This window comes from Apodemus sylvaticus, chromosome 7 (assembly GCF_947179515.1).
Source record: "Apodemus sylvaticus chromosome 7, mApoSyl1.1, whole genome shotgun sequence".
NCBI classification, from domain to species: domain Eukaryota; kingdom Metazoa; phylum Chordata; class Mammalia; order Rodentia; family Muridae; genus Apodemus; species Apodemus sylvaticus.
In genome coordinates, this window is record NC_067478.1 from 65041956 (window position 1) to 65067082 (window position 25127).

Consider the following 25127-nt stretch of genomic DNA (forward strand, 5'->3'; position numbering starts at 1 on the left):
ATCCCATTCCGAAGCTGGGGAAACTGGGTTCTCAGAAAGGAAGAGGCGTGCGCCAGAGTCATATGTATCAGAGACTTGGCCACAATGCGTGGTGACCCTCGCTTAGAGTGGATAGTGTGGCTTCCCCTGCCCCCACCATGGTAGGATGGTTCCTGGGATCCACAGCTTTCTCTCTGCCTTGCCTGGTACTGGCCTTCCCAGAACCAAAATCCTGGCTAAATTAGAAAAGGAAACTTCCAGACTTTCCCTCAACTTCTCCCAAGGCTTCATAACTCTATGGAGTTTGGGAGGAAGCAGGTGTTACTGAGGGCAAGAGCGCCATATGGGGGGCTCAGGCACCTCCCTGTGGTACCCCCAGGAATGCCACCGCTGGTTTCCCTTCTTCCTTCCCTATCCTTGTCAGCCCCTTACTGGCATGTCCTTAAGTCCCAGAGACAAAGGGGCAGCTCCCGTCCCCTCAGCCCTCTGGTTTTAGGGCTACTGATTCTCTCATTGTGGAAGCAGCCACTGTCACTGGCAGGCTGTCCCTGCCTGTGTCTCCTGATGCCCAAGTCTGCAGCCTGGCAACTCTGCCTAGGAGGGGGCGGGCTTGTGATGAAGGGCTGTTCTGTTTTGGCACACCCAGCCACACTTCCTCTATCCAGGCAGTGTTCCTCACCACACTTAGCACCACAAGCACACTATCCATTGCCTTGTGTGCAGTGCCTTTAGCTCTCCTGGGTAGGAGGAGCTTAACACCGAGGGACCGCCTTAAATTTAATTGTGCACGCATGGCTCTGTAGGAGGAGGGGTGGAGGTGGGGATGAGTTGTGTGCCCGTGAGTTCCAGCAGAATCCAGAAGGGTGTCAGGTCCTCCACAGCCAGGTTTGCAGCTGGTTGTAAGCTGCTAGGTCCAGGTGCTGGGAACTGAACTCTTGTAAGAGCAGTGCTGACCCATCTCTCCAGCCTCAGGCTCTCCTCCGCTGTACACTGTGTGGATTTCTCAGCGGGTCTCTGTGCCAGGAGGTGAGGCTGTGTGGAATGTGAGCCTGCCAGCTGATTGGCAGGGCCATTTCAGTGTTCTCTCCCGGAGTTCTGATAACCTGTCTTGAGGGTGGGGTACAGTTACTAACCATCTTGATTTTACAAATGGGTTCTCTGAGGTTCAGAGAAAAACACACTTTGACACTAGATCAGTGGTTCTCAAGGTGTAGGTTGTGACCCCTTGGGATAGCCTACAACCCTTTCACAGGAGTCACCTAACAATAGGAAAACAGTTATTTACATTGTGATTCCCAACAGTAGCAACATTACAGTTACAAAGTAGCAACAAGGAGCGGATGGTGGTGGTGGCAGTGGCGGTGGCAGTGGCGGCGGCATCGCATGCCTTTAATCCCAGCACTTGGGAGGCAGAGGCAGGCAGATTTCTGAGGTCGAGGCTAGCCTGATCTACAGAGTGAGTTCCAGGACAGCCAGGGCTACACAGAGAAACCCTGTCTCGAATAAAAAACCAATCCAAACCAAACCAACAACAACAGCAACAAAAAACCCCCAAAATGCAAAAACCAAAGTAGCAACAAGGAAAGTTAAGCACAGCTGCTGTAGACAATGGTGCTAGAGCTCAGATGTTCACTGAAGATGCCATTGCCAGGGTTCCGATGCAACTCTGACTCCTGAAGAGACTCTTGGCATCAGCATCCTCATTTTGGGATGAGGATGAGGATGGGACTCACAGGGTTGGGCATGCAGGACGCTTGACTCACAGTCTCTCTTCTGTTGCTCATTTGCTGTGTGACCTTACATAAATGTCTTTGCCTTTCTGGCCCTGTATGATACACCTATACCATACTGTACTGTACTGTACCATCTTTCTATATCATTTTTCTATAGTAAACCTTGGATGAAATTTCAACAGTGAATCGGCTGGTTGAAGAGAGTTGTTGTTTTGGCTTCTTGGCTCTCTGTACCCTTCATGAAGGTGTATAGGGCAGGTCACAGCTTAGTTCAAGAGTCATCCAGCAGATACTGTGGAAACCCCCAGGAAGTTAACAAGCAGGTCTTTCTGGACTCCCAGACCCAGCATCGTGGAAAGAGGGCTGTATTCCCCTCTGTATGGCAAAGACCAGCCCACTACCCATTGCTAGACCTTAGTTTCCCATTTGTACCAGGAGAGGATGTTCTCTCAGGCAGGATGGAGAGAGGCGGGTAGCTGTCATTTGTGTTTTAGGTCGGTGACAGTGACAGAAGGAATCCTCCAGAGGTTGCATTGGGGTGGGGGTGGAAGCATTCACTGCTAAAGGCCATGGCGGATCTGGGGTCCTGGGTAGCTCCCCCTAGAACATGCGCTTGGCGTGGACTAGGCCCCAGTCTCCTCCCCCACAGTACAGAGTCAAGTCCCAAGATGTCCTCACTGTTTCTGCCTTAGTGGCTTTACACTCAGGCCGCACTGGTCACTGATCCCAGCCCTGTTACAGGATTCTTTCCTCTTTGCCCCTCACCGCCCCCCAATACCCCAGATTGTGGTTGCAGTTTGTACCCCGTTTTAAAGTTGACTGATAGAGGCTCCAGGTTGGGGAGCAGTAGGGACCACCCCTTTGGGCCCAGCCTCCACCTTGTAAGGTTGTCTAGCTGGGGAAGCCACAGTGGGGCTGGACTTGAAGGCCTGAGGAGGAAAGGAAGGAGTCCCAGGGGTCTGTGCTGCTAGCCATTTTGGTAAGGAAAAAACCCAGCACCCTAATTAGAGGTGACAGGGGTGACTCTGTCTCCGTGCTCACTCTTTCCTCCCTCCCTCCACACCTCCCCCTCCACCCCCCATTTGTTGTATCCGTGGGAAAACTGGGAAACTAGGTACCACTGCAATTACAGAAGAAAAAAAAAACAACAAAATGCTGCCTGCTCGGAGGCTGGGGGAGGGGCAGGGAGGGGCAGCACGCGGGAGGCCGCTCTTTGGGAAAAAAAAAAAAAACAACTTTTTTTTTCCCCCTTAGATTTTATTTTATTTTATTTTTCCTTTCGTTTGGAAAAGGAGCCCTTCTGCAGTCACGCTGTCACAGTTAAAATAAGGTTTAAATCACAGGCCAGCCCGTGGCTTTTCCCCTTCTTTCAGAATTTTTGCCAACTTGCAATTTACTTAATGAAATCCTGCGATTCTGTTTAACGGGGATATTTTTTGCAGATGTTGGTTTGACTTAGCTTTGCAAAAATATGTGAACTGTGCCATTTCTTTTCCTATTTTTAACGGTTTCAGGACTCTGGTTCATCGGCTCTGCCTGCTCTGCTGTGCCAGCAGGGCTGTTTACCCCAGCCCTGAAACGCACGTTTCCATTGTCCTGCCTGCCCTTCCTCCCTCCCACGCACCCACAAAGGGGAGGGTCCCCGCTGCAGAGCAGAACCTCCCACCCAAGCCGCTGCCCCAGTGGCTCCAGTGACTTACCCATAGTCTAGCCCCTATGGTTTGGACAAATACAGGCCAGAGTCGGGAAGTAACTCATCTAGACTAACACAGTAAACAAATCAGGAACGTAGTGATCAGAGACTGCAGGCTGAAGTGGGAACCGGGCTGTTTCCTCTCCCTGGGAAGGCACCTTCCTCCTTCCCTATCAAGGCCAGCCTGGTCTACATAGTGAGTTCTTGGATAGCTGGGGCTATATAGAGAGACCCTAAGTAAACAAACAAACAAACAAACATCCAGATAAACAAACAAACAAACAATCAGTCCACCCTCGTGTCTGTTTGAGGCAGTTGTACTGTGATGGAAAAAGGGCCCAACTGTTGAGTGGTCTTGAGTTCCTCAACTGCGAACTTTAAGGTGATATCCTTGTATCCCAGCAGTATAAAGACCCAAATGGAGAGGCTGCTGAGAGCCGGGGAGATGGCTAGGGAATGCCTTTGTAAACTCAGACCACAGGCCCCGGATAGCATGTTAGAGCCCAGGAGGAAGTGAGGCGTGCACCTTAGGCCTCGCTGGGGAGTCGGGGGTCTGGGATGGGAACGGCCAGCAGCCCTGGTTCACTTGGTACACAGTGGGGAATGCCCTTTCCTCGGGACCGGGGACTCCATTAGCTGCTACCCTTGCTCTAGTTAGGAGTTGCCAGGAGGGCAGAGGCCTTTGGGCGCTGAGGGAATGGACAGATTGGCCTATGGAGCAGGCAGAGGCCCAGAGACAGGACTGGGCTTGGTGGACCTGCGTCCCCCTCCTGTTGCTCCTGGGGACGCCCATCAGGGCTCTTCTTCACGAAGGCTGAGCTCCTTATCTTCGAAGTTTAGGTGATCTTCTTGTATCCCAGCAATGTAAAGAATCCAACAGAGAGGCCTCTGAGACCTGAGGCTCTAGATGGCTAGAGAAGTCAGCACAGGCCTCTGGGCCCGGCCATGCCCCTCAGCTGTAGGAGGTATTTAGCCCGCGTGGCTGGAGGGCAAGGGAGACAGCAGTGGCTCAGGATGCCGAGGGGCCTGTCCTGTCCTGAGCATGAACAGTACCACACACACTTAGGTGTCCACAGACCAAGAAGGAAATGCTGTCAGGGTGACAGATGGGAGGCCCAATCCAGAGTCTGCATAGTAAGCATCAGATTCTCAGCAAAGGTAGGACAAGAGAGGGGAAGCCACACTAGTGGGACAGGTGTCACAGACACGGTGGGGACCCTCCCAGAAACATACGCCACACTGACTCCCTTTATCAAGTTGCTGTGTCTGTGTCGTCTTTGTCTCCTCCTCCTCTTCCTCCTTTTAAAAGACTAGATTGGCCTTGAACTCACAGAAATCCTCCCTCCTCTGCCTCCCGAAAAAGGCATGTGATCAGTGGGATGAGGCTGTCTTAGTTAGGGTCTCTATTGCGGTGATAAAGACCGTGACCAAAAACAACTTGGAAAGGAATGAAGGTTATTTTATCTTATAGCTCTCTGGTGTGTGGTAGTGGTGTGAGGTAGGCAAGCCCCCTACCAAATGAGCTACCTCTCTGCCCCCCTTGGCTCTTTTTTGAGTCAGGGTTCCTCTGTGTAGCCCTGGCTGTCCTGGAACTCACTCTGTAGACCAGGCTGGCCTCGAACTCAGAAATCCACCTGCCTCTGCCTCCCGAGTGCTAGGATTACAGTCGTGCACCACCACGCCCGGCCTCTTGGCTCTTCAGAACCCCTGCTTTCTTATTAGATCTATAGCAGTATGATATCACACAAACACTATAACTATATGATCTTTGTAAAAAAGATTAAACAGACAGATAAAGCAGGTGTCTCTTTCACGTCACGTCACGTCACGTCAGGTTGCTCCTGGGGCTGGAGGCATGCTCCGTGCTTAAGAGCACTTTGCTCTTCCAGAGGACCCAAGCATGGTTCCTAGCAACCACATCTGGCAGTTCACAGCCACCTGTAACTCGAGCTCCAGGGACCAGGTCAGAGAAGGCCGTCGCAGCCTTGCCTTCCACCTGTGTGCCCTGCGTTTGTTGCTCCACAGTGTGGCTCCCCGTACGTCACCTCCTTGGCAGCCGCCTCAAAATCTCCACTTGCCCTCTCCCCATGGCTGGACTTACTGCCCCTCGTGTAATGCTCAGGTCATGTCCTCACAGACAGAGGCGTGCTGGGCAAGACTTGTGCATTTCAGTGCAGAGGAAGGAAGGCAGCCCAGTGGGGAGCCTTCCTGCATGGAGCACCGCCTCAGACTGGATGTGTGAGTCCTGAGCCACCCTCTCTGGTCATGACCTTGAATGGACCAGGAGGCCCTAGTTTCTTTTCATCAGTTAATAACCTAGCTCTCAGGATTCTTCTGAGAACTGGGTGTGCCTGGTACATGGCGAGCTCACAGACCACGCTAGCTGTTAAGTCTTTTCATCCTCTGGCAGTTCTTGGTGGCAAGTGTTCTTGACCTGTTACATAGCTACGGAAACGGAAGCCCAGAGACAGTAAGACCATTCATCCCAGGTAGTCGTCTGGACCAGCGGTAGAGGCAGGATTTGAACCCTGATCCTGGATTCCAAATCCCACAGGAAAGGTATACATTCTCCCAAGGGCTTGTCATCGAGCACACCCAGAGCCACTGAGTCAGATTTATCCGTGCCAGCTCCAGATGTCACCTCCCTCCCAGTCAGACCCCCCAGGCCTGGCACCAGAGCAGCGGCATCTGTCTTATGCTGGGTTGATTCCGTTTGGTCCTCTTGTCCTTGTCATCTGTTTATGAGGAAGTCAGCTCTCCTACCTCTATGCCAGGCTGCTAAATGTGTGATCATAACCCGTCAGGGCCGGCAGAGGGGCCTCCTAATCTTGTGCAAAATACACAGAATATCAGACTCCACCCAGGACCCATGAATCAGAGTCTCCAGGGGCGGGGCCTGGGAATCTTGACTTGAGGGCACCAGAGTAGAAGAAACACGGGGCTCTTTTAGCTCTTTTCTATTGTGGTAGGGGAAGTCGGGACTTGGAGAGGAGTCTCAGGCTTCTTTGCTGCTGGGAGACCCAGTGAGCCTGTGGCCCATAAAGCCACTTTCTGGTCTCTTACCTGGACTGTGACTACTGTCGTTTGCAACACTGTCCCTGTCCTGAACAGCACGTACCCCGCCCGTCAAGCCTCCATTGTACAATGGAGGTGAGTGACTAGCTGTGACTGGGTGAACAGAGACAGGCTTTCTGGAAACACAGGCCTTGCTCGCAGACTTCCTGTGTCTTACAATGTTATCTTCAGAATAGGAAACTTTGCCCCATTTTTGCAACGCACATCCTCTGCCTGAGAGTCCATGGCGGTGCCGGGGCGGGTCATTTCTCAGGCGCAGGCAGGGAGTTGTTCCGACAGCCCAGGGATTGGGGAGGGGGGGCTCCCTGCTACTCACAAGAACAAACAAACAGACCATTTTGCAAAAATAATTCATGTTGGCTGGACTCATTGGTGGTACTTGTCTCAGTATCTGGGGCTTGCTTATTGGTACCCAGGACAGAGTCCTGCCTGTCAGGTCAAGGGATTTCTGCTTCCATGCCTCTGTTTCCTCTTCTCTAAGTGGAGGAGGGTGATCTCAGTAAGTTCCAGCCCTGAAGTTATAACAGTTCTCCACAAATCCCTTAGAGCTTTCGCCAGGTTCCTCTCTGAGGCAACTGGGGATGCCTTCTGGCAGTAGTATGCAAAGCTACCCTGAGTTTTCAGAGTTCTACCATCCTGAGGTAAGCAGGCCCCCTTGCTCTGAAACCTTCACATGACCAGCTGGGGTGGTGGCCAGTCTGCTCAGTCCACAGAACCCATTTGGAGGCAGAAGTAGGATGGTGGCTCTCACTGCCTGCCAATGGGACTTTCGTGGTCTGCCTGCAACTCTGGAGCCGTAGCTACAATTAGTCATGTTGTTTTGATGGGGGGGGGGCAATAAAATGTATCTAAGCCCCTAATTAACTCAGAGATGACCAAAAGGGATAAGCAAACATCTCCCCAGTTTCCTTTGACAACCCCAATATTTTCTTGCTTCAGTCTCCTGCCCCTGCATGCAGCCGGTATCTGTCTGGTACCAGCGAAGCCCAACCTCCTAAGCAAATTCTCTCTCCCTGCATCTCTGTGGTAGTTCTGCTGGCTGGAACCCAAACCCACAGTGAGTGACTCTTGCAAACACCCTACCCACTCTTTCCCTTCAGGGAGCTTGCTTCCGTGGTTCCTGAGTGGAGCTCCACGTGTTCAAGGCCCAGTTTAGGGTGGTTTTCTGTTGGCTGTGTTGTGAGCCAGCAGGAGGGGCTCTTTGCAAGGTAGAGCTGCCTGGACTCTGGCAGAGAGTGCCGTGCTAATTGCGTGTTAACACTGAAGTGAGTTGGTTCGTGAGTTTTAGTATAAATGTCAAGGGGAGAGAGACTCATTGAACTGATGCTTGCCCTGTAGTCAGACAGTTTGAGTGATGAGGGTCACAGTCCCCATGATGGTGTCTGTGGAAAATGTCCATCTTACGGTAGGGCATGTGCATGTGACAAGCTGTGCCTCATTGTCTTATTGATACATATATATTCCAGGGCTGGGGCTGGAAACTAGAACTTAGTGCCTGCTAGGGAAGCACTCTACACCAGCCCTGTTGATAACAATGTGTAAAGCCCACCAGAAAGAGGCAGAGGAGTTTGTATGTAAGTGGGGGTGGGGAGTATCCCCTAAGCACCAGGCTTCCTACTCTGAAGGATGACTCTTCCCCAGAGGGAACAGAGAGGCCCTGGCCAGCCCTGTGATCCACAAGGCTGACTTCTTCACCCTGCATCCTGTCTGGGTGTTAGTGAGCTAAAAGATTCCAAAATGCCTGCAAGATGGTATTGGTGGGCTCGGGTGAGCATCCCTGGGATCCAGAGCCAGAAAGTGAGGAAAGAATGGCCCTGTGTACTACAGTCTAACCGGTGTCTCTAAGGACAGTGCTGGGGGGTAGCACCAGGACAGAGGTACCCTGGGAAGACTGGCGGCTCTGGGTCTTCCTGGCTGGACTCCAGCTCCCACGTGCCTTGAGACACAAGAGGCTGCTCCTGACGCTGTACCCTTAGGGACCTGCCTGTCTGGAACCTGCCACTGTACCTCCCCCACCACCACACACACACAAACACCCCATCCCCGTCAGCACTGCCTTCCCGACTTGGCAGGGTCACTTCTCCAAGCTGGAACAGCTCTCGGTATTTCCAGCTTGGCCTCCCGCCCACATCTCTGGGGCCTTGCAGTCTGTCCCTCTCAGGGAAGGACCGGGACACCATATTTGCCGACTGCTTCACGGGCTCAGGGAGCCTCTTCCTGCTGCTCTACACCCTGTTGTCTGTGGGGTCCTGAGCTCCCCTGACTTACTTCCTGTGTGTATGCTGTGGTATGTTTGTGTGTGTGTGTGTATGTGTGTGTGTGTGTGTGTGAGAGAGAGAGAGAGAGAGAGAGAGACAGACAGACAGACAGACAGACAGACAGAGACAGAGATTTGCAGATGTATATGTGAATATGTGTAGGCTAAAAGGTCAACCTTGCATATTGTCCCTCCAGAGTTGCCTATTCTATTTCTTTGAGGCAGAGTCTCTCACTAGCGTGGGCTTACTGATCAGGCTAGGCTGACTTAGCAGTCAAGTCCCTGAGATCCTTCTGCTTCTGCCTCCCCAGTGCTGAGATTACAAGTGTATACATCCATACATACATCTGGCTTTTTACATGGGTCCTGGGGCTGGAGCTCAGGTCCTCAGGCTTGCAGAGCAGGCACTCGGGTTGACTGAACTGTCTCTCAGCTCCTCTCTGCCTTCCTACTGACCACCTAGTCCACTCACGGCTTCCCCGGGGAGAATAGCAGATCCCACTTGTAAGTAACCCAGGAGGGGGACCACCACCAACAGGACATCTTGGTTGTTAGCTGCTGCTGATGCCTGAGGGGCTTCCTTGCCCAGTCTCAGTGGGAATGCCCGAGCTGGCAAGGTCCCCTGGCCTAGAGACCCTGTCAAGTGCTTCTTCTTGAAACTTGGCACAGAGAACTGGGTGACGTGTAGAGTCAAGAGTTCTCACTGTTTCCTGGGTGGCCACTGGGTACCAGAGGAGGGCCAGGGAAGTTTGACCACCCGGCTCCTTCTTTTCCTAATTTAGAACTCTGGCAACGCAGGGGCTCCTCACCAGCTCTGGATGAGGGGTGACAGGAAGGATGAGGGGTGACTAAGAAGCCAGGTTTTGCGGTTTTTCAGCCGTCCTAGACTGCTGCTAGCTGGGAATGCGTCCTGGGAGAGATCCCTGGCGAACTGCGTTATAGATCCATGAACGCAGTGTGGAACTGCAGCACACTGTTTATACAGTGCTAGGAAGATAAACAGTTGTTCTAAATCGTATTTATATTTTGCATTTGTTTATCAGAACCTTTTCTCAACTTCAACCCTGCTACTTTCAGAATTATTACGAAGCCTGGGCTTATGGGTTCTAAATACTGACGCTTGATTGTTTGTGCGTGACAATTTATTTTGGCAAATGCATGCTTTATATCCAGAAGCTGCAGTGTTTAGGGGGAAGGGAAAACAAAAGTCTCTCCTTACCCCCTCCCCCTCAGAGCATCAGAGTTATAGAAAGCTTTGGGGTCCCACCATGAACTGGGCGTGGGGGACATAGTAATGCCAGCTACTCTGGAGGTTGAGGCAGGAGGATCACAAGTTCATGCCAGCCTGAGCTGCTTAAGTGAGAACCTGAATCAAACAGTAAAAAGTCTGAGGAGGTAACTCACTGGCAGAGAGCATGCGGGCCCCCAACACTGGAAGCGGGAACAGGCAGGTGAGGTCGGGGGTGCAAAACCTTCTCTAGACTGTCCTAAGGTGCCGAGTCTCTGGCATCCATAGGCTGACCCTATGAGGGACATCAGGCCACTGCCCTGTGGCGTGGGCTAGAGGAGGGAGGTGACCACAGACCTGTTAGAGTCACCAGCCAGTCTGCTTTCCTGGTGGCACACAGTGTCCATTTGAACTTGTAGCTTTCTGGATGGGGAGAGCTCTCTTGTGATTAAGGACAGTGTGCTTGGTGGCCATAGGGTTGGGCACCGAGCTGGGTAAGGGCGCTCTGAGGAGTTTAACTGCATTGGTTTGGATGGGGGAGGGGGGCTGGTCACCGAGGTTCTTATTGTCTTTCTTTTTATGAAAGTGTCTCACTCACTATGTAGTCTAGGCTGGCCTTGAACTCACAGACATCCACCTACCTTTGCCTCCTGAGTGCTGGGATTAAAAATGTGCTCTTCCATTCCCAGCCCACTGGTGGTTTCTTTTGACATGGACAGAGGTCGGGGTCACACACTTGCCTCTGTGTTCCAGCTTTCTGCTGTCCCCCAAAGGTCTGTCCCTTTATCATCTAGTCAATGGTGACATGAGCAGATGAACTAAGAAACATTGCATAGCCCAGGCTGCCCTTGAATCAGCTGTGTAGCTGAGGGTGACCTTGAACTTCTGAGCCTTCTGCCTTCGTCCCCTGAGTTCTGGGATGTAGATGTGTGCTAGTGGGGAAGGTTTATGCAGTGCTGGGGGCTGCACCCGGGATGCTGAGCGTGCTACGCCGTAGTCTCCCACCTGAGCTGCATCTGCTGCAGGGCTCTCTGATGTCACCGTTCTGGCCAGCGAGAGTGATCAGGTGTGAGGCCTTTTATACTAACCCACCACCTTTACAAGCACACCGATCCATTTCACAGACTGAGAAATGGAGGCATCTTGCAATAGCACCCAGGTGGGCTGAAGAGAGGTGTCAGGGTGTGTTTGGGTGTTCTTCAGTCGTCTGTATTTAGCTCTGGCTTTAAACACCCTTTCCACAAGACATGGCTGGGATGTAGTGAAAGGCTCGATGTCATTCAAAGGCCCATGAGTTGCCTACAAAGGAGGAAGTGGCTAGGCGACCAGGAACGCAGCCTCCACCTCCCAGATTAATAATTGAGAGCTGGCCTCCACCCAGGCAGGGTGGGAAACACACAGCCAACCCAGGGGTAGTTAACAGCAGAGGGGGAAGGAGAAGGTCGCTTTTGCCGGTGGCTAAGAGGGTCATACACAATGGCCGTGATTTACGGCCTGGATTACTTGGGAGCCTCCTCGGTGGCCGACTGGGGCCTAGGCTCTAGGAATGCAGCCGCCAGCAGCCTGCAGGCCACTAGTGCCCGCCCGTGGGAGGGAGGAGGAAGGGCTGCTGGTGGCTTGGCAGGCACCAGTGTTCTGGAGGGGGTACAAGTGGCACCCATGGGCGAACTCGGGGACAGGGACTGTGCTTACCTCCCGCTGGAACTCTGGTGGCTGTGACTTGGGGTGGGGGGCTCTGGCGCACACGCTCTCTATGGCTGTCGATAGCCTTGCAAAGTGCAGCTAAGTAGGTGAAGGTGTTCATGAGAGACGAAAGGGGAGGATTTGATGAAAGAATGGTTTGTTTATTTATTGTTTGTGGGTGCGGTCTCCACTGGGACGGTATGGAGTTGCCTGCCTCCATAGAGGTGGAGAACAACACACATTTTATGTGGATTCTGGGGAGTCAAACTCAGGTTGACTTTACCCACTGAGCCATCTTGGGTTTTAAAATCGTTTGTCCTGCCTCTGGTACTTGGAGGTGTTTTTCCTTTCTCACAAAGTTCACTTTTAGTGGCAATCAAGGTAGATGCAACTGACTTGTTAAAGTCACGCATAATGTCCACTTGGGTTGTAGAGCTTTGCAAGTAAGGAAGTCAGCTCCGCCACCCAAAGCCATGTCTCTATCTCTCCACACTTGGAGACTTGGCGACACAGAGGAATCAAAGCTTCTGTAGCCAGGCCAGGTGCCCGTGGTGAGCTTCTGAGAACTTGCCGCCTTCTTGCTGTGCCTTTGGAGCACTGCGTTTTCAGGCAAGCTCCACTATGCTGCGCTCCCTGGAGAAAGCCGGCGCTCGCCGGGCGTGGTTCAGATTGTCATCTCTTCACTTTTCACGGCCTTCCCTGCCACGTGGTGCAAGACGTGGGGTGGCCATGGGGCACCCTGGGTAGTGAGAATGCAGGAGTCAAGCCGACAGCAGAGACCCAAGCCGGCGGGCTTCTGCCAGCTGCAGCAGGTGATGGAGGGCACAGAGGATGTTATTGTGTGGGCCCAAGTATGAGTCTGAGGTAGAAGAAAGTGTGCCAGTAAACCTCGGGCTGCTTTTAGAAAATAAGAGAAATATGGAGATGCTCCTGCTCCCATGCTAGCTAGCTCTCTTCCTTGGGTCCCTGCTCCAGCACGTTGTCAGCTAGGCATGCGCCACACCTGCAAGCCCTGCACTTGCTGAGGGGGAGGCAGGAGGTCAGAGGTTCAGGGTCAGACAAAGAAGGTCTGAGGTGATAGCCCAGGCCTAGCCCGGTGGACTGGTAAACACCAATCTGTACACAGCAGTTCCCTCACAGACAGAGCACCCCTGGAAGAGCAACTGCCTTTCTGGAGAAGGAGCTTCTGGCTTCCCACACTTAACCAGACTGTCCAGGGGCAGTAGGGAAACTGAGGCTTTCCCACCCTAGGCTGTCCCTGAGTAAACAGAAGTTCAGTTTCAGACTTTGGAATAAAACAAAAGAGGCCTTGGAATGGGGGCCAAGGTTAGAGTCTTCAGTGACAAGAACTGGGCCTTTCCCTCAGCCTGCTGGATTCCTGGTGCTCAGCTGCTTGCTCTAGAACTCTTGTCTCCTCCCTCCCTCCCTCCCTCCCTCCTTCCCTCCCTCCCTCCCTCCCTCCCTCCCCTTCCCTCTTCTCCCCTCCCCTCCCCTTCCTCCCTCCCTCACCTGGAGTTTTCTTGCTCAGTGGCTGAGGACTTGCTTGCTCCTTGGGGCTTAGCTGTCTTTTGTATTACACTGAAGTTGCTGGTTTTCATCCTGTGTCTCTGTCCTCATCTGCACACACACACACACACACACACACACACACACACACACACACCCGGGATGATCCCATCCTTCTCCATGTAGCTCTTTGGAGTGACTGACAGTGTGCTGTCAAGCTCAATGCTGAGGCCTGAGGGGAAGCCTGGCATGCTATAGGTGTAGGTGTGATGGATGTGGGCCCTCTGTCCACTGCAGTTGAGTCTGGGGTTCCTATGGAGACTGCCCTGCTGGGAGCAATGACAGAGCAGATCTCAGAAACTTACTCAGGGTCAGGACTGCTAGAGGAGTTCATCTTTTCAGAATCTGTTGAAATACTGTTTAAATCTGAGATAAATTAGTGGAACCCTACCTAGTACAGCCCAGGCTGCCATCAAGTCCCACCAAAGACCAGAGGCCAAGCAGCCAAGGTCAGGACACAAAAAGGGCCTTCCTGAACGCCTGTTTGGCCTCTCAGAAGCTGGTCACCAGATTTCTGAGGGATCCAGCACCCTCCTGGATGATGCCTCCCTCTCAGGACTCAGACTGCCATATCGAGGAGCCATCAGGAAGGTCTCAGCAGAGAGAGTCACTCGGGTAGGATCCCCTCTCTGCAGCTGCTGAGGAGACTCTGGCTTGGGGCCTGCTCTGAGAATGGGGTGCTAGACCAATCCTAACTCGCTCATTGTTGAGGGGGGAGGCTGGGTGGCCGTCCTGTCCCTTGGGTAGCACTCACTGTTGTAGCTTACCTACACCACACTCTCTGCTGTGGTTTGGATGTGAGGGAGAAATTAAAAGGACATGCGTTTTCAGAGCAGTACTAGGCCCTCTCTATAGTGGTCAGAGGCTACATTCGAGAAGTGTTTCTGTCCTCTCAGGAGGGGGTCAACATGCAGCTGTTCAGTACCGCAGAAGCTACATCCCAGGCTGAGGACCCCTTCTAGCACCCCATCTTTTTGTAGCCCTGGCAATACATCTTAGAGCCAGCAGAGTTAGAAGTTTGGGCCTGTGAGGTTATCCACGCTGCACACTGAGGTTGGCAGCACACATGGTTGCCAACATAGCAGAAGCCCCCTCCCCACCCTCATCTCTAAGCCTGCATAGATAGATCAGATCCTTGAAACTTCTTGGCTGCTGACTTTGGACACAAGCTTCTTAGGTTGACACACAGCTTCTTTATCATAAAATGGGTGGGGGTGGGACTGGGGAGATGGCTCATCTGGGAATATTCCTGCTGCCCAGGTATTAGGACCTGAATTCCTATACCCCAGGACCCACATCAAAGCTGGCCAGGGTGGCTCACACCGGGAGTCCCAGTGCAGGAGAGGCAGAGACAGGATCCCTGGGGCCATCTAGTCTAGCCTAATTGACAAGCCCTAATTCAGGGAGAGATCCTGTCTCAAAAAAAAAAAATAAAGTGGATAGCTTCTGAAGAACAGTAGCTAAGGTTGACCTCTGACCTCCTCATACATGTCCACACATATACACAGACATCACACAATGCCCCAAAACACACGAGGAGCTGAGAGGATAGCAGTTTGTCCTCTGAGGGTCTTTTACCTGTTTCACTCTGCCTGGCATTTGCAAAGGCCTTCTCCGGTGTTGACTCATTTGTTTTATTATTAATTATTATTATTGTTATTATTGTTATTTCTCCTTGAGTCTCTAGTCCATTAGCCCATCTTATCTCTGCCATGGTCATTATCCAACATGACTGTACTTTGGAATTCTGCATTGTATAATTGCTGTAAATAATTTGTATAGCTTACATTTTGAGATCTGCTAAGATGAGTTAGTGATCCCTGATAATTTTCAGGTTGCTCATTTCCAGACAGGGCATCATCTGATTGCCGCTGACCCCAGTCCCCTATGCAGTAACCACTGCTTGCACCCCTGTTTTACAGTTTAGGAAACTGAGGCCCAGAAGAGCAAAATGTCACCTGCCCGAGACGGGCTCCACTGTTCGTCCCCAATAAGCCAATTAAAAAGGCAAGGAGTAGTGAGAAGCTGAGAAAGGCGGTTTATTCAGAGTGGCAGCCGTGGGAAGGGGAACAAATAAACGACCCCAGTGACAGCGCCCCCAAGACCTTCTTTAGGGACTGACATTTGCGGTTCAGGTTTAAATAGATAGTCCCCATCCAAGGGGCGGTCCTGAGCTGCATCCCTGAGCTATCATTGTCTAGGATCCAGTCCCTCCTGCAAGGTGGTCTGACAAGTCGTCAGAACAGTGTGACATCTCAGGTCTCCCTCTTGCTGACACCAACTTCTGCCTTTTCCTGCTCCCAGTATGAGAATCCTGGGGAAATTCCAATTCCTTGGGGACAGTTGATCGCCAAAGGGAGGGTCACGAGTGTCTCTCTTTAGAATATTTTCTGTAGGGATTGTTGCCATTGCTGGTGAGTAGCAGGGCTGGGGTTTGCGCATAGGCTTCCTTGCTCCTGATCCAGTGTGTAAACCCCGTGCCCTCTGAGCAGATACCCCGCTCCCTGGCGCATTCCTACTGTGACCTGCGTAAGGCACTTCACCTCTTTGGACCTTGAGTCCTCCCCTCAGTCATCGGTCCAGTGGACTTCCTGTTCCTGGGCTTCCCCCCTCCCTTTCTTGCTAGCATTCTTCCTTTCTGCACCCATCTCGTTCCCGCTTCTGCCAGCAGAGCAACCAAGTAGCCACCTGGGGCGGGAGGACCGCATGGCCTCCACACTGGAGACCCACCGTTGAAAGAGCCCCTGCGGTGGGCCCTGTGCAGGCAGGCCGCCGCGGTGGCCAGATCGCTTGTGATGTAATGAGCGATTAGGAACTTCCTCTTGGAAGCCAGGCTTCCTCTGGGAGCCCGAGGTGCTGGCTCTGAGGTGGGGGGTTGGGGAGGTGGGTGGGAGCTGGGAGGAGGAAACTCCTGTCAGCTGGGCCAGCTTCTGGACCGAGTTCAGCAGAGGCTCGGCCGGCTCTAAGCTGCTGACCAGAAACGTGGCCCTGTGCACATTCTTTCCCTACTTTCCTGCAGCAGCCAGGGGCAAGGACAGGCCCGCCCTCCCCTGTGAGGAAGGCAGACCATTAATGAATGCCGCTGCTGCTTGCTGGACTGCCTGCAAAACCTGAAGCCAGTTTTCTTCAGCTCCAAAGGACAAAGGAGAGTTCATTGGAAACTCGTTTCTTCCCCTAAGTTTGATAACAAAAAAACCTACTTATCTAATGGGCAATAAGGCTTTAAAAGGGGTGTTAGGTTAACCAGATGCAGGGCCTGCGTAATTGCTCCCAGGCCCAGAGCCACAGATGAAAAGCTGCCTGTTGGATGAAGGGAACTTGAAGCCACAGGCATGACACGACACGGACAGAAGAAAGTAGTTTTCCAGGAGGGTGGGAGGCCCCCACGCAAGGGCTGAGAGGAAGCCCTCGGCTTATTTCCAGTTCTGCCGCCAGCTTGCTGTGTGACCCTGAGCTGGTTGCTTCACCCTTCTGGATTTTAGAGAGCTGGTCTCTCTCCTCAGCACTCCTCAGGAATTTATTTGGTTCTTGTCTGAAGCTTATAGCTGAGCAGTCTTTATTGTTTGTTTTTAATTGGTGGCAAGGACAGTGGTAAAACCTAGGCAGATGCAAAGTCCAGCAACTATTAGGGGATATGGTGGCCGTGGACCACACCACAAGCCTCCTGAGAGGGCTTTGTCTTCTTGTCTAACTGGGGCATGTTTTGGTTCCTTCTTGGGATGGCTTACCCTGGGCATTGTGGTCAGAAGCGGAGAGACGGCAGGAAAAGACATTTCACTGTGTCGTGCTTTAGCGGGGTCCTGTGAGGGAGCACAGGACCGCGGGCACTCCTGCTCTTTGTTTTGACAGAAAATTGCTGAGTCGAAGAAGCTAAAGACATTTCTTGGGCTTTCAACGCTCCCCACCTCCTCCAGCCTCCAGCCAGCCCCCCTGGGGTCCAGTACCCCGCTCTCCCACACACGAAATTACATGTTGGTCTCTAGGCACCCTGGCTGGGCAGAGCTCTGAGGAAGGCATGGCAGCCTGTGGCTGGGCCGGGCAAGGGAGAGCGCCTTTGTTGGGGCTGTTGCCGGGTGCTCTGAGAAGGCTGCCACCACCCTCTGGTGGCAGGAATGTGGGTGCCTCTGGGAGACAACGGGGTGGGAGGCAGTCCCCTGGGTCACCTGAGCACCTTCTGAGACCACTGTAGGTGTCATTAACTACAGCCAAAACCTGCTTAGCCTAGCGTTAGGTTGTGGTGGCTCCACTGTGTATGTGTGTGCCCCAGTTCCCATCGCTCCTGTCTTGGGAGTTCCCTCCTCCCTGCTCTCCCACTCCTCAGGTTGTCACCCGCCCTGATTCTCTTCTTCCTCTTCTTCCTCCTGTCCTCCTCCTCCTCTCCTCCTTTCTCCTTTATTTTCCTTTGTATTTATTTATTGCAGCGTTAAGGGATGGAACCTGGGGCCTTGAACATGTGGACCTCACTCACTCACTCACTCACTCACTCACTCACTCCTCACTGGGAGCTACAGCCCAGCTTTGCTGTTGCACATCCTCTCAGCGAGTCTGCCTGCCGAGAACTTCCTGCCTCTGGCCTTCAGTGGGTTTTCTGTGTGTGACTTCCTTCAGCAAGCAGGTGCACCCAAGGGTGGTCCATTCTACTGTGTGTTTGTGGAGTTGGTTGGTTCCTCTCACTGCTAATCAGTGTCCCTGACAGGGCTGCACCATCCCCCTGTTAGAGCACGGCTGAGCAGGACTCCCAGGAAGGGACTGGCTGGAGCTTGCTATGGGTGGAAATTCCAAGCTGCACATTAAAGAGACTTCCCTGGTACTCAGACCAAGGCTCCCAGCATTTCTCCTCCCACCCACCCTCCCAGTGGGACCCATAGCTGGCTGGGAACTAGGCCAGGCCCTGAGCAGGCCAGGGATTGCAGGGGGTGGGGGGACGTGAGTTTCGGTCAGACCTCGGTCACCTTTGATGTTGCTCTGGTCTGACTCCCCCGGTATTTATTTGCAATTAAAGAGATGGTTCCTAATTAGGCTAGTGGCTGTGGAAGATGACAGGGCCAGAGCTTTGGAATCCCTAAGAGAGAAGGCTCTTTTCTACAAGACACTATCCCTGATGAGTGGGGCCATGTGGGCTCCTGGGTGCAGCCTGCCTGTTGTGCATCACTGAAGCACATGAGCTTACAGCAGACATGTCTCCACAGAACTGCGTTCTTGGAGCTTGTGAGTGTGAGCATGAAACCACAGCTGGCCTCATTCTAGACCTTGAGTTTTCCTTCCTTCCTTCCCTTCTGTTACAGGGCAGGCTGGTCACCACAGGTGCCAAACCAGGAGCTAACCCAGGTGCTCTATAGAGAGAAGAAAGCCCCACTACCCCCCTCCCCCAGAGTCCTCTTGAAGCACCTCCAAGCTTCCCTTGCCTGGGTTGTCCCAACAGGCCTGCAGCCAGTGACCAAGATGACTGTCCTTTCTGCACATGCCTGATTTACTGGTTGAGTTTCTCGAGAGTCCACAGTGGCCCCTGTGAACAGAGTCCTCGATGACTGCTGAGTCTCTCACAAAGGAGGAGAGGCGAGGCTTGGGTGCCTGGAGAGGCTTGCCAGCCAAGTGGCTGCAGCCGTGTGTTTGCCTCATTCAAGGATCTTAAGTCCTGGTCCCAACGTTGCCACCTCTGATGGGTGTCCTCAGGCAAATCATTATAACCCGGGTGCCACCTTCCAGGGCTAAGGCCGCTGAGCTGTGCTTGTGGAACCCACCCGTGCTCTCTAGACTAAGGTTGCTTTAGTTCATGACAGGGAAAAATAAATACCCATCGGACAAAATAAAGCAGATCGATCAGTGTCACCCCATTCCCATTTAGAAGTGTGGCTTGGGCTTAGGGTGGAGCTCCGTGGTGGAGCTCCTGCCTCGTAAGCTTAAAGGCCTGGGCTCACCCTCTTCCCAGCACGCGCGCATGCACACACACACACACACACACACACACACACACACACTCATGGGGGAGGGGTGGGAGACATACCTCCCTCTACAGAGCCCTTGGTATCTCTGCCAGACGAGGTGATGCCCGGGAGCTCTAAAGCTGAGGGGGTCACTCTCAGGATCTTTAAGTCCTTGCCCACATCTCCTCCTCTGTCCTCAGACCTGAGCCCACCTTCAGAGCAGGCTTCCTGTGTGTGAGATACACGGACACTTAAGATGTGTTTTATTTCTTTTCTTCCCCTGCTTTAGCATGTTCACAGAACCCTAAGGATATTTGCAGCCTTGGGGAAGGATCCAGAGAGGGCTGAGAGCCCTCTCTTCATGGGGGCAGAGGGAGGCCATCTCCAGAGCCGCTGACCCACAGCAGGCATGGTGGTCCGGGCCCAGAGAGGATGCTGTAGAAAAGCAACCAAGGAAGGCTGAGAGAGGGACTTACAGGGCAGCAGGCTGGCTACCTTCTGGAATTTGGATGCCAGGCAGCTTAATTTCCATAGGGGGTGGAGATGAGTCTACCCTGGACATCCAGGGCCAGCCAGCAACGTCCCTGTGAAGGATCCTGTGTCGCACTGGATTTCTAGTTTCAAAGCCTTCTAAACGTTGGCAAGAAGAAAGTGTCTCCTCTCCTCCCTGACTGCGGCCCCTAACACATCCCTGAGGTGAAGCTGTTGTTTTGACCAGGACACAAGGCTACTTTGTAACTCGTCGTCGTCTTCCTTTTCCTCAGTGAAGTAAGCACCCACAGGACTCATAGGCCCTTACAGCAGATAGGGAAACTGAGGCTCAGAGAAGGGAAGTGACTGGGCCCAGTGATTAGTTTTAAGGAGGAGTCTGTCTGACATTCTACCTTTTGGTAAACCTCTTATCTTCAAAAATATTTACATTATGATTCATAGCAGTAGCAAAATTACTTATAGTTATATTATAAAATTAGTTATAAAGTAGCAACAGAAGTTTATGATGGGGGTCAGCACCACAGCATGAGGAGGAACTGTATTAAAGGGTCTCAGCATTAGGACTGTTGAGTACCGCTGGCCTGAGGATGGAGGAGGGCGCCCTCTAGTGTGGCTGGCTTGGGACCTGGGTGTAGCTCAGCAGGAGAGAAAGACCCTGGCTGCATTTATTTCATCACTGGCACCACACACACAACGGCTTGCCCTCTCAGTGAGGCTGGCTCCAGAATTCTGGGGTGCACAACTGGGCATGCAGTTCCCTCGCCTATGAAGGCAGTGCCTAGCTCATAAGGTGCCCAGCGATGCCTGGTACCCACCCTGGCTCTGCTCCCAGCGTACTCAGGGTCCTGCACACAGCTTTTTGACCTCACTTGGCCTGGCTCACTAGAGGAAGTCTTGCTGGCTGTGAGCAGTACCGGAAGCTCATGGCCAGTGGGCACGGTCTTGTTTTTCTGGCCCTCAAGTTTCCCAAGCCTGTGCCAGATGGGTGGGCATTGAGAGGAACAGTGGTTCGGTGGGGTGCTGTTCAGGACCTTGCTGGTCCTGGTCTCCTGCCGTGGGCTTGAGCTCTCTATGTCCACTAGCCAAGGGCACTTAGCTGCGGATAGCTTGACTCCCCTACTCACGTTTACCTAGCTTTTGGCTGGCGTGAAGATTTGACTGTCCTCAGCAGACTGAGGAACCCGTGGCTGGCTCTGGCTGGCTCCAGAATGACAAATGGGCCTGTTCGAAGAGTCCCTGTGCAGCCGAAGGTAGCAGCCTCCAGAAAGCTCCTTGGGCAGTTTCCTGCTAGGAGCCAGGCAGCCTTCTATGTGTGAAAAGAGGGTCCAAGGCCTTCTAGAGACAAAGGACTTAAGTGGAGGCTGCAGAGCTGGCCTCAAGGCACTGGTAATGATTGCCCATCCGAGGTTAGGTTGGTTGGTGGTCAAGTCCCCAGAGAGGAGCTGGGTGACCGTCAGTTCTGTGTTCAGAAGGCCCCAGCCAGAAGCGAGCGCGGCAGATCATACCATTTCCGTGGCCAGTCATGGTGAGGTGGGGGCCCAAAGCAAAGGATGCCAGAGGTGTCTGCATCTGAAAAGTGGGTCACGGCAAGGGCTCCAGGATGCCTTCCAAGTCAGACATGCCCGTGTCAGGTCCCCCACTTGTGAAAGTGCCCCAAGCAGACAGGGGCAGTGTTTCAAGGCTACCGGGACAGAGTGCAGGTCACACTCTGTGGGACCATACAGTGGGAAAACTGAGGCCCGGAGTGGAGCAGCACTTAACCTCAGAACTAGATACCCATCCACGCTCTCTGGAGAGCAAAGCCCACTTTTTAAAAATAGCACTTAGCAGCCACAAGCAGTAATGCTCAGGGGTGGTTGTGGGCCTTGGGGAACCTGAAAGTCAGCTTGGTAAGGAACACGGGAAGTCTGAGACAAGGAGTGCCATCAGCGTCTCCTCGGGGGCAGGGCGTGTGATGCTTGCCCAGGCTGGTGTGACATCCTGCATCTTCTGCCTCCTGAGTACCTGGGACAGCAGGTGCATGCCGCCATACCAGATAGTGTTATTTATCAAAGGGCAGCAAAGTGTGTAACTCACCTCGCTGTAAGAGATCCCGAACTCACTTCTAACCTATGCTGGAGGCCCCTTGAGGAGCTAGCTCTGTTGGGGTCAAGTCCTGGACTGAGGGGACTCAATCACATGCTGGTTTGGCCTCTGTGAACCTTGGGCAGGTCACGATGGCCTTGAAGACAGGGTCTTATAAGATTGCTACACTTGCGTGGTAGAGTGTAGGTTCTTTTTGCATTTGTTGGTGTGTTTATCTCTCCTAGATGTAAAATCATAGTGGGCAGGAGCTGGATGTAGTTCATATCTGTATGTCCCAGGGCCTAGCACACAGTAGGCACTTTGGTTTGCATACTGTAGATTCATCATCCTATGTGGGGCAGAATGAGATAGTAAAGATGCTTGTAAGAAGTTTGATTCTCAGTGTGTGTATCTCTCTCTCTCTCTCACACACACACCTTAAAATGTATTTTTATTTTGATAGGGAGAGATAAATTCCCAGTGTACTAAATTATTTGGCAGCCTGGCATACAGTGGGTGCCCACATACTGATTGATCTTGGAAAACCTTGCCCAGCCACAGCTCCCCTCCGCACCGGCAATAACGTTGCCATTTTATATGCTTGCCTTGCAGATGCCAGCATGTCTCCGGATGCCACCAAGCCGAGCCACTGGTGCAGCGTGGCGTACTGGGAGCACCGGACACGCGTGGGCCGCCTCTATGCGGTGTACGACCAGGCTGTCAGCATCTTCTACGACCTACCTCAGGGCAGCGGCTTCTGCCTGGGCCAGCTCAACCTGGAGCAGCGCAGTGAGTCGGTGCGGCGCACGCGCAGCAAGATCGGCTTCGGCATCCTGCTCAGCAAGGAGCCGGACGGCGTGTGGGCCTACAATCGGGGCGAGCACCCCATCTTCGTCAACTCCCCGACGCTGGATGCGCCCGGAGGCCGCGCCCTGGTCGTGCGCAAGGTGCCACCGGGCTACTCCATCAAGGTGTTCGACTTTGAGCGCTCAGGGCTGCTGCAGCACGCGGACGCCGCTCATGGCCCCTACGACCCGCACAGTGTGCGCATCAGCTTCGCCAAGGGCTGGGGACCCTGCTACTCGCGACAGTTCATCACCTCCTGCCCCTGTTGGCTGGAGATCCTTCTCAACAACCACAGATAGCAATGCGGCTGCCACTGCGAAGCAGCACCCCCAACCTCTGGGGGCCAGCGCCCAGAGACGCCACCCCAGGGACAACCTCGCCCTCCCCCCAGATATCATCTACCTAGATTTAATATAAAGTTTTATATATTATATGGAAATATATATTATACTTGTAATTATGGAGTCATTTTTACAACGTAATTATTTATATATGGTGCAATGTGTGTATATGGAGAAACAAGAAAGACGCACTTTGGCTTGTAATTCTTTCAATACAGATATATTTTTTTCTTTCTTTCCCTCTTTCCTTTTTTAAAGAGAATTATACAGCAGAACTAGGTGGAAAGCCTGGGTTTGGTGTATGGTTTTTTTAAAAAATATTAATGCCCAGACAAAAAAAAACTAATACCAGTCACTCTTGATAATAAAGTGTTTGCATTATAGTTTTTTTTTATTTTTTATTTTAAAGCTGTCTTTCTTACAAAGAGCCTTCAGGACTTCAGTGGGCTTTGGGACTGTTAGAAACTTGGTTTCAGTACTTTGAAACAGGGGGGTGTCAACAGAAAAGGGAGCTGCAGGGTCTGGTGGCGTATGCCTGTGATCCCGGTGCTTGTTGAGAAGCGGGTACTGGAGGATGGGTAGTTCAAGGCTATTCCTCAGCAATGTAAGAGTTCTGGGCTACAAAACAAAGGAGAGAAGTGTGTGTGTGTGTGTGTGTGTGTGTATTTATACATAAGAACCAGGCAAGGGTTCGTTCTTCCTTGCCCATGGCTGGAACGTGTCCACTGGATGGGGGGTGGGGGGTGAGGAAGTGCATGCCAGTCAGATTAGGGAGGCTCCTGCCATGTCCCAGTCTGATGGGAGAGGCTCTTGTTCCTGCCTCCCATCTCAGAGCTCTGAGCAAACTAGAAATTACCATCTCTCACCACAGTCTGAGGAAGATGGAGGCCTACTTACCAATCTAGAACCCAGGAATGAGGCATCTTTTAGGACCTTAATAGGATACAAACGCACACACCTACACACACACACACACACCATACCACACTCAGAATCTGCCACATGAGCTGTGTTAAAGGTATAGGAAAGGCAGGGAGTATGTTTCTGATTAAAAACTGGGACATTTGGGAAGCAGAGACAGGCGGATTTCTGAGTTCCAGGCCAGCCTGGTCTACAGAGTGAGTTCCAGGACAGCCAGAGCTACACAGAGAAACCCTGTTTCGGGGGGAAAAATGGGGCATGTTGCCTTCTAGATGGATGAATGGCTAGCTCATGACAGAGCTGGTGGTTGGACCCATCACACTGTTGGACCAGATTTATATGAGAGCAGTTTTCTGGAAGTTACCCTCTAACTCTCAGCAGCGACTTTAAGTCACCACTGTCACTGGCCACTGTTGCTGTGGGCTGAGGGATCCAGTCTGTGTCCACTCACAAGGCCGGTCCCCCCACAAAGAGCACACCCCTCGGAATTCTCATCACAAGGCTTTCCCAGAGCCAGCCGTTCCCAGGACTGACCACGCGGGAAGCTTCTGACTTCCACAATCACATGGCCTCTTCCACCTTGTACTGATCACATGACCCCTTCCTGCCCGCGTGTGTGGTGGCTACAAAAGGATGCAGGTGGCATGGGGCAGGTGACAGGCCTCAGATCACCTAACTTTGTTTCCCAGTGTCATTTGCCCACGGACTGTTTCTACCTCTTGTAATCTTGTCCCCATACCAAAGGTCACTGGTGTCCCTTGACTGACCATAGTTGATTCTTCCAGGATCTCTCTGTTTTAGAGACTCCAGCCTCTCCCTCATGTGCTGTCCTGACCTGATGCTTAGTGTAGGCCATTAGTAAATCCAGGGATGAGCTCTGTGGGGTGCTGAGGTAAAATCGGACACTCTCAGCTCTGTCTCTCTGTCATGGACAGATGCCAAGGTAGCTGTGAGAAGTGATGGAGTGGGTGAGATCAGGAAGCAGTGATGGCGTTTTCATAGGCTTGTACTCTGGAGAGAGGCTACCACCTCACAGCCAGGGTAACGAAGAGCGCAAACCTGGAAAGGGAGGCTGCGGCATTCAACGCTGATGTAGTACCAGGCGGTGCTCCATGGGTAGAGGGAGGGCGGCTGGATTCTAGATGGACCCATGAGGTAATCATCTCTCTCTCTGTGTGTGTGTGTGTGTGCACCTCTGTGTACCGCGGCATCCATGTAAAGGTCAGAGGTTAACTCTCAGGAGGAAGTTCTCTGCTTCTATCATGGATCCCAGTGATCGGAGTTGTCAGCCTTGGCAGCAAGTGCCTTCACCCGCTGAGCCATCT

General features: G+C 52.6%; 1 protein-coding gene across 2 annotated transcripts in view; it reads left to right on the forward strand.

Annotated features, from left to right (window-relative positions):
• Smad6 (SMAD family member 6) overlaps positions 1-23238 on the forward strand; it is a 72044-nt gene extending 48806 nt beyond the window's left edge. For both annotated transcript variants that reach the window (XM_052188062.1, XM_052188063.1), the window contains one exon: positions 22307-23238. In XM_052188062.1, coding sequence (XP_052044022.1) covers positions 22307-22839 — 533 coding nt within the window. In that variant the 3' untranslated portion in view covers positions 22840-23238. The remainder of the gene's footprint in view (positions 1-22306) is intronic.
• Positions 23239-25127: the final 1889 nt, after the last annotated feature.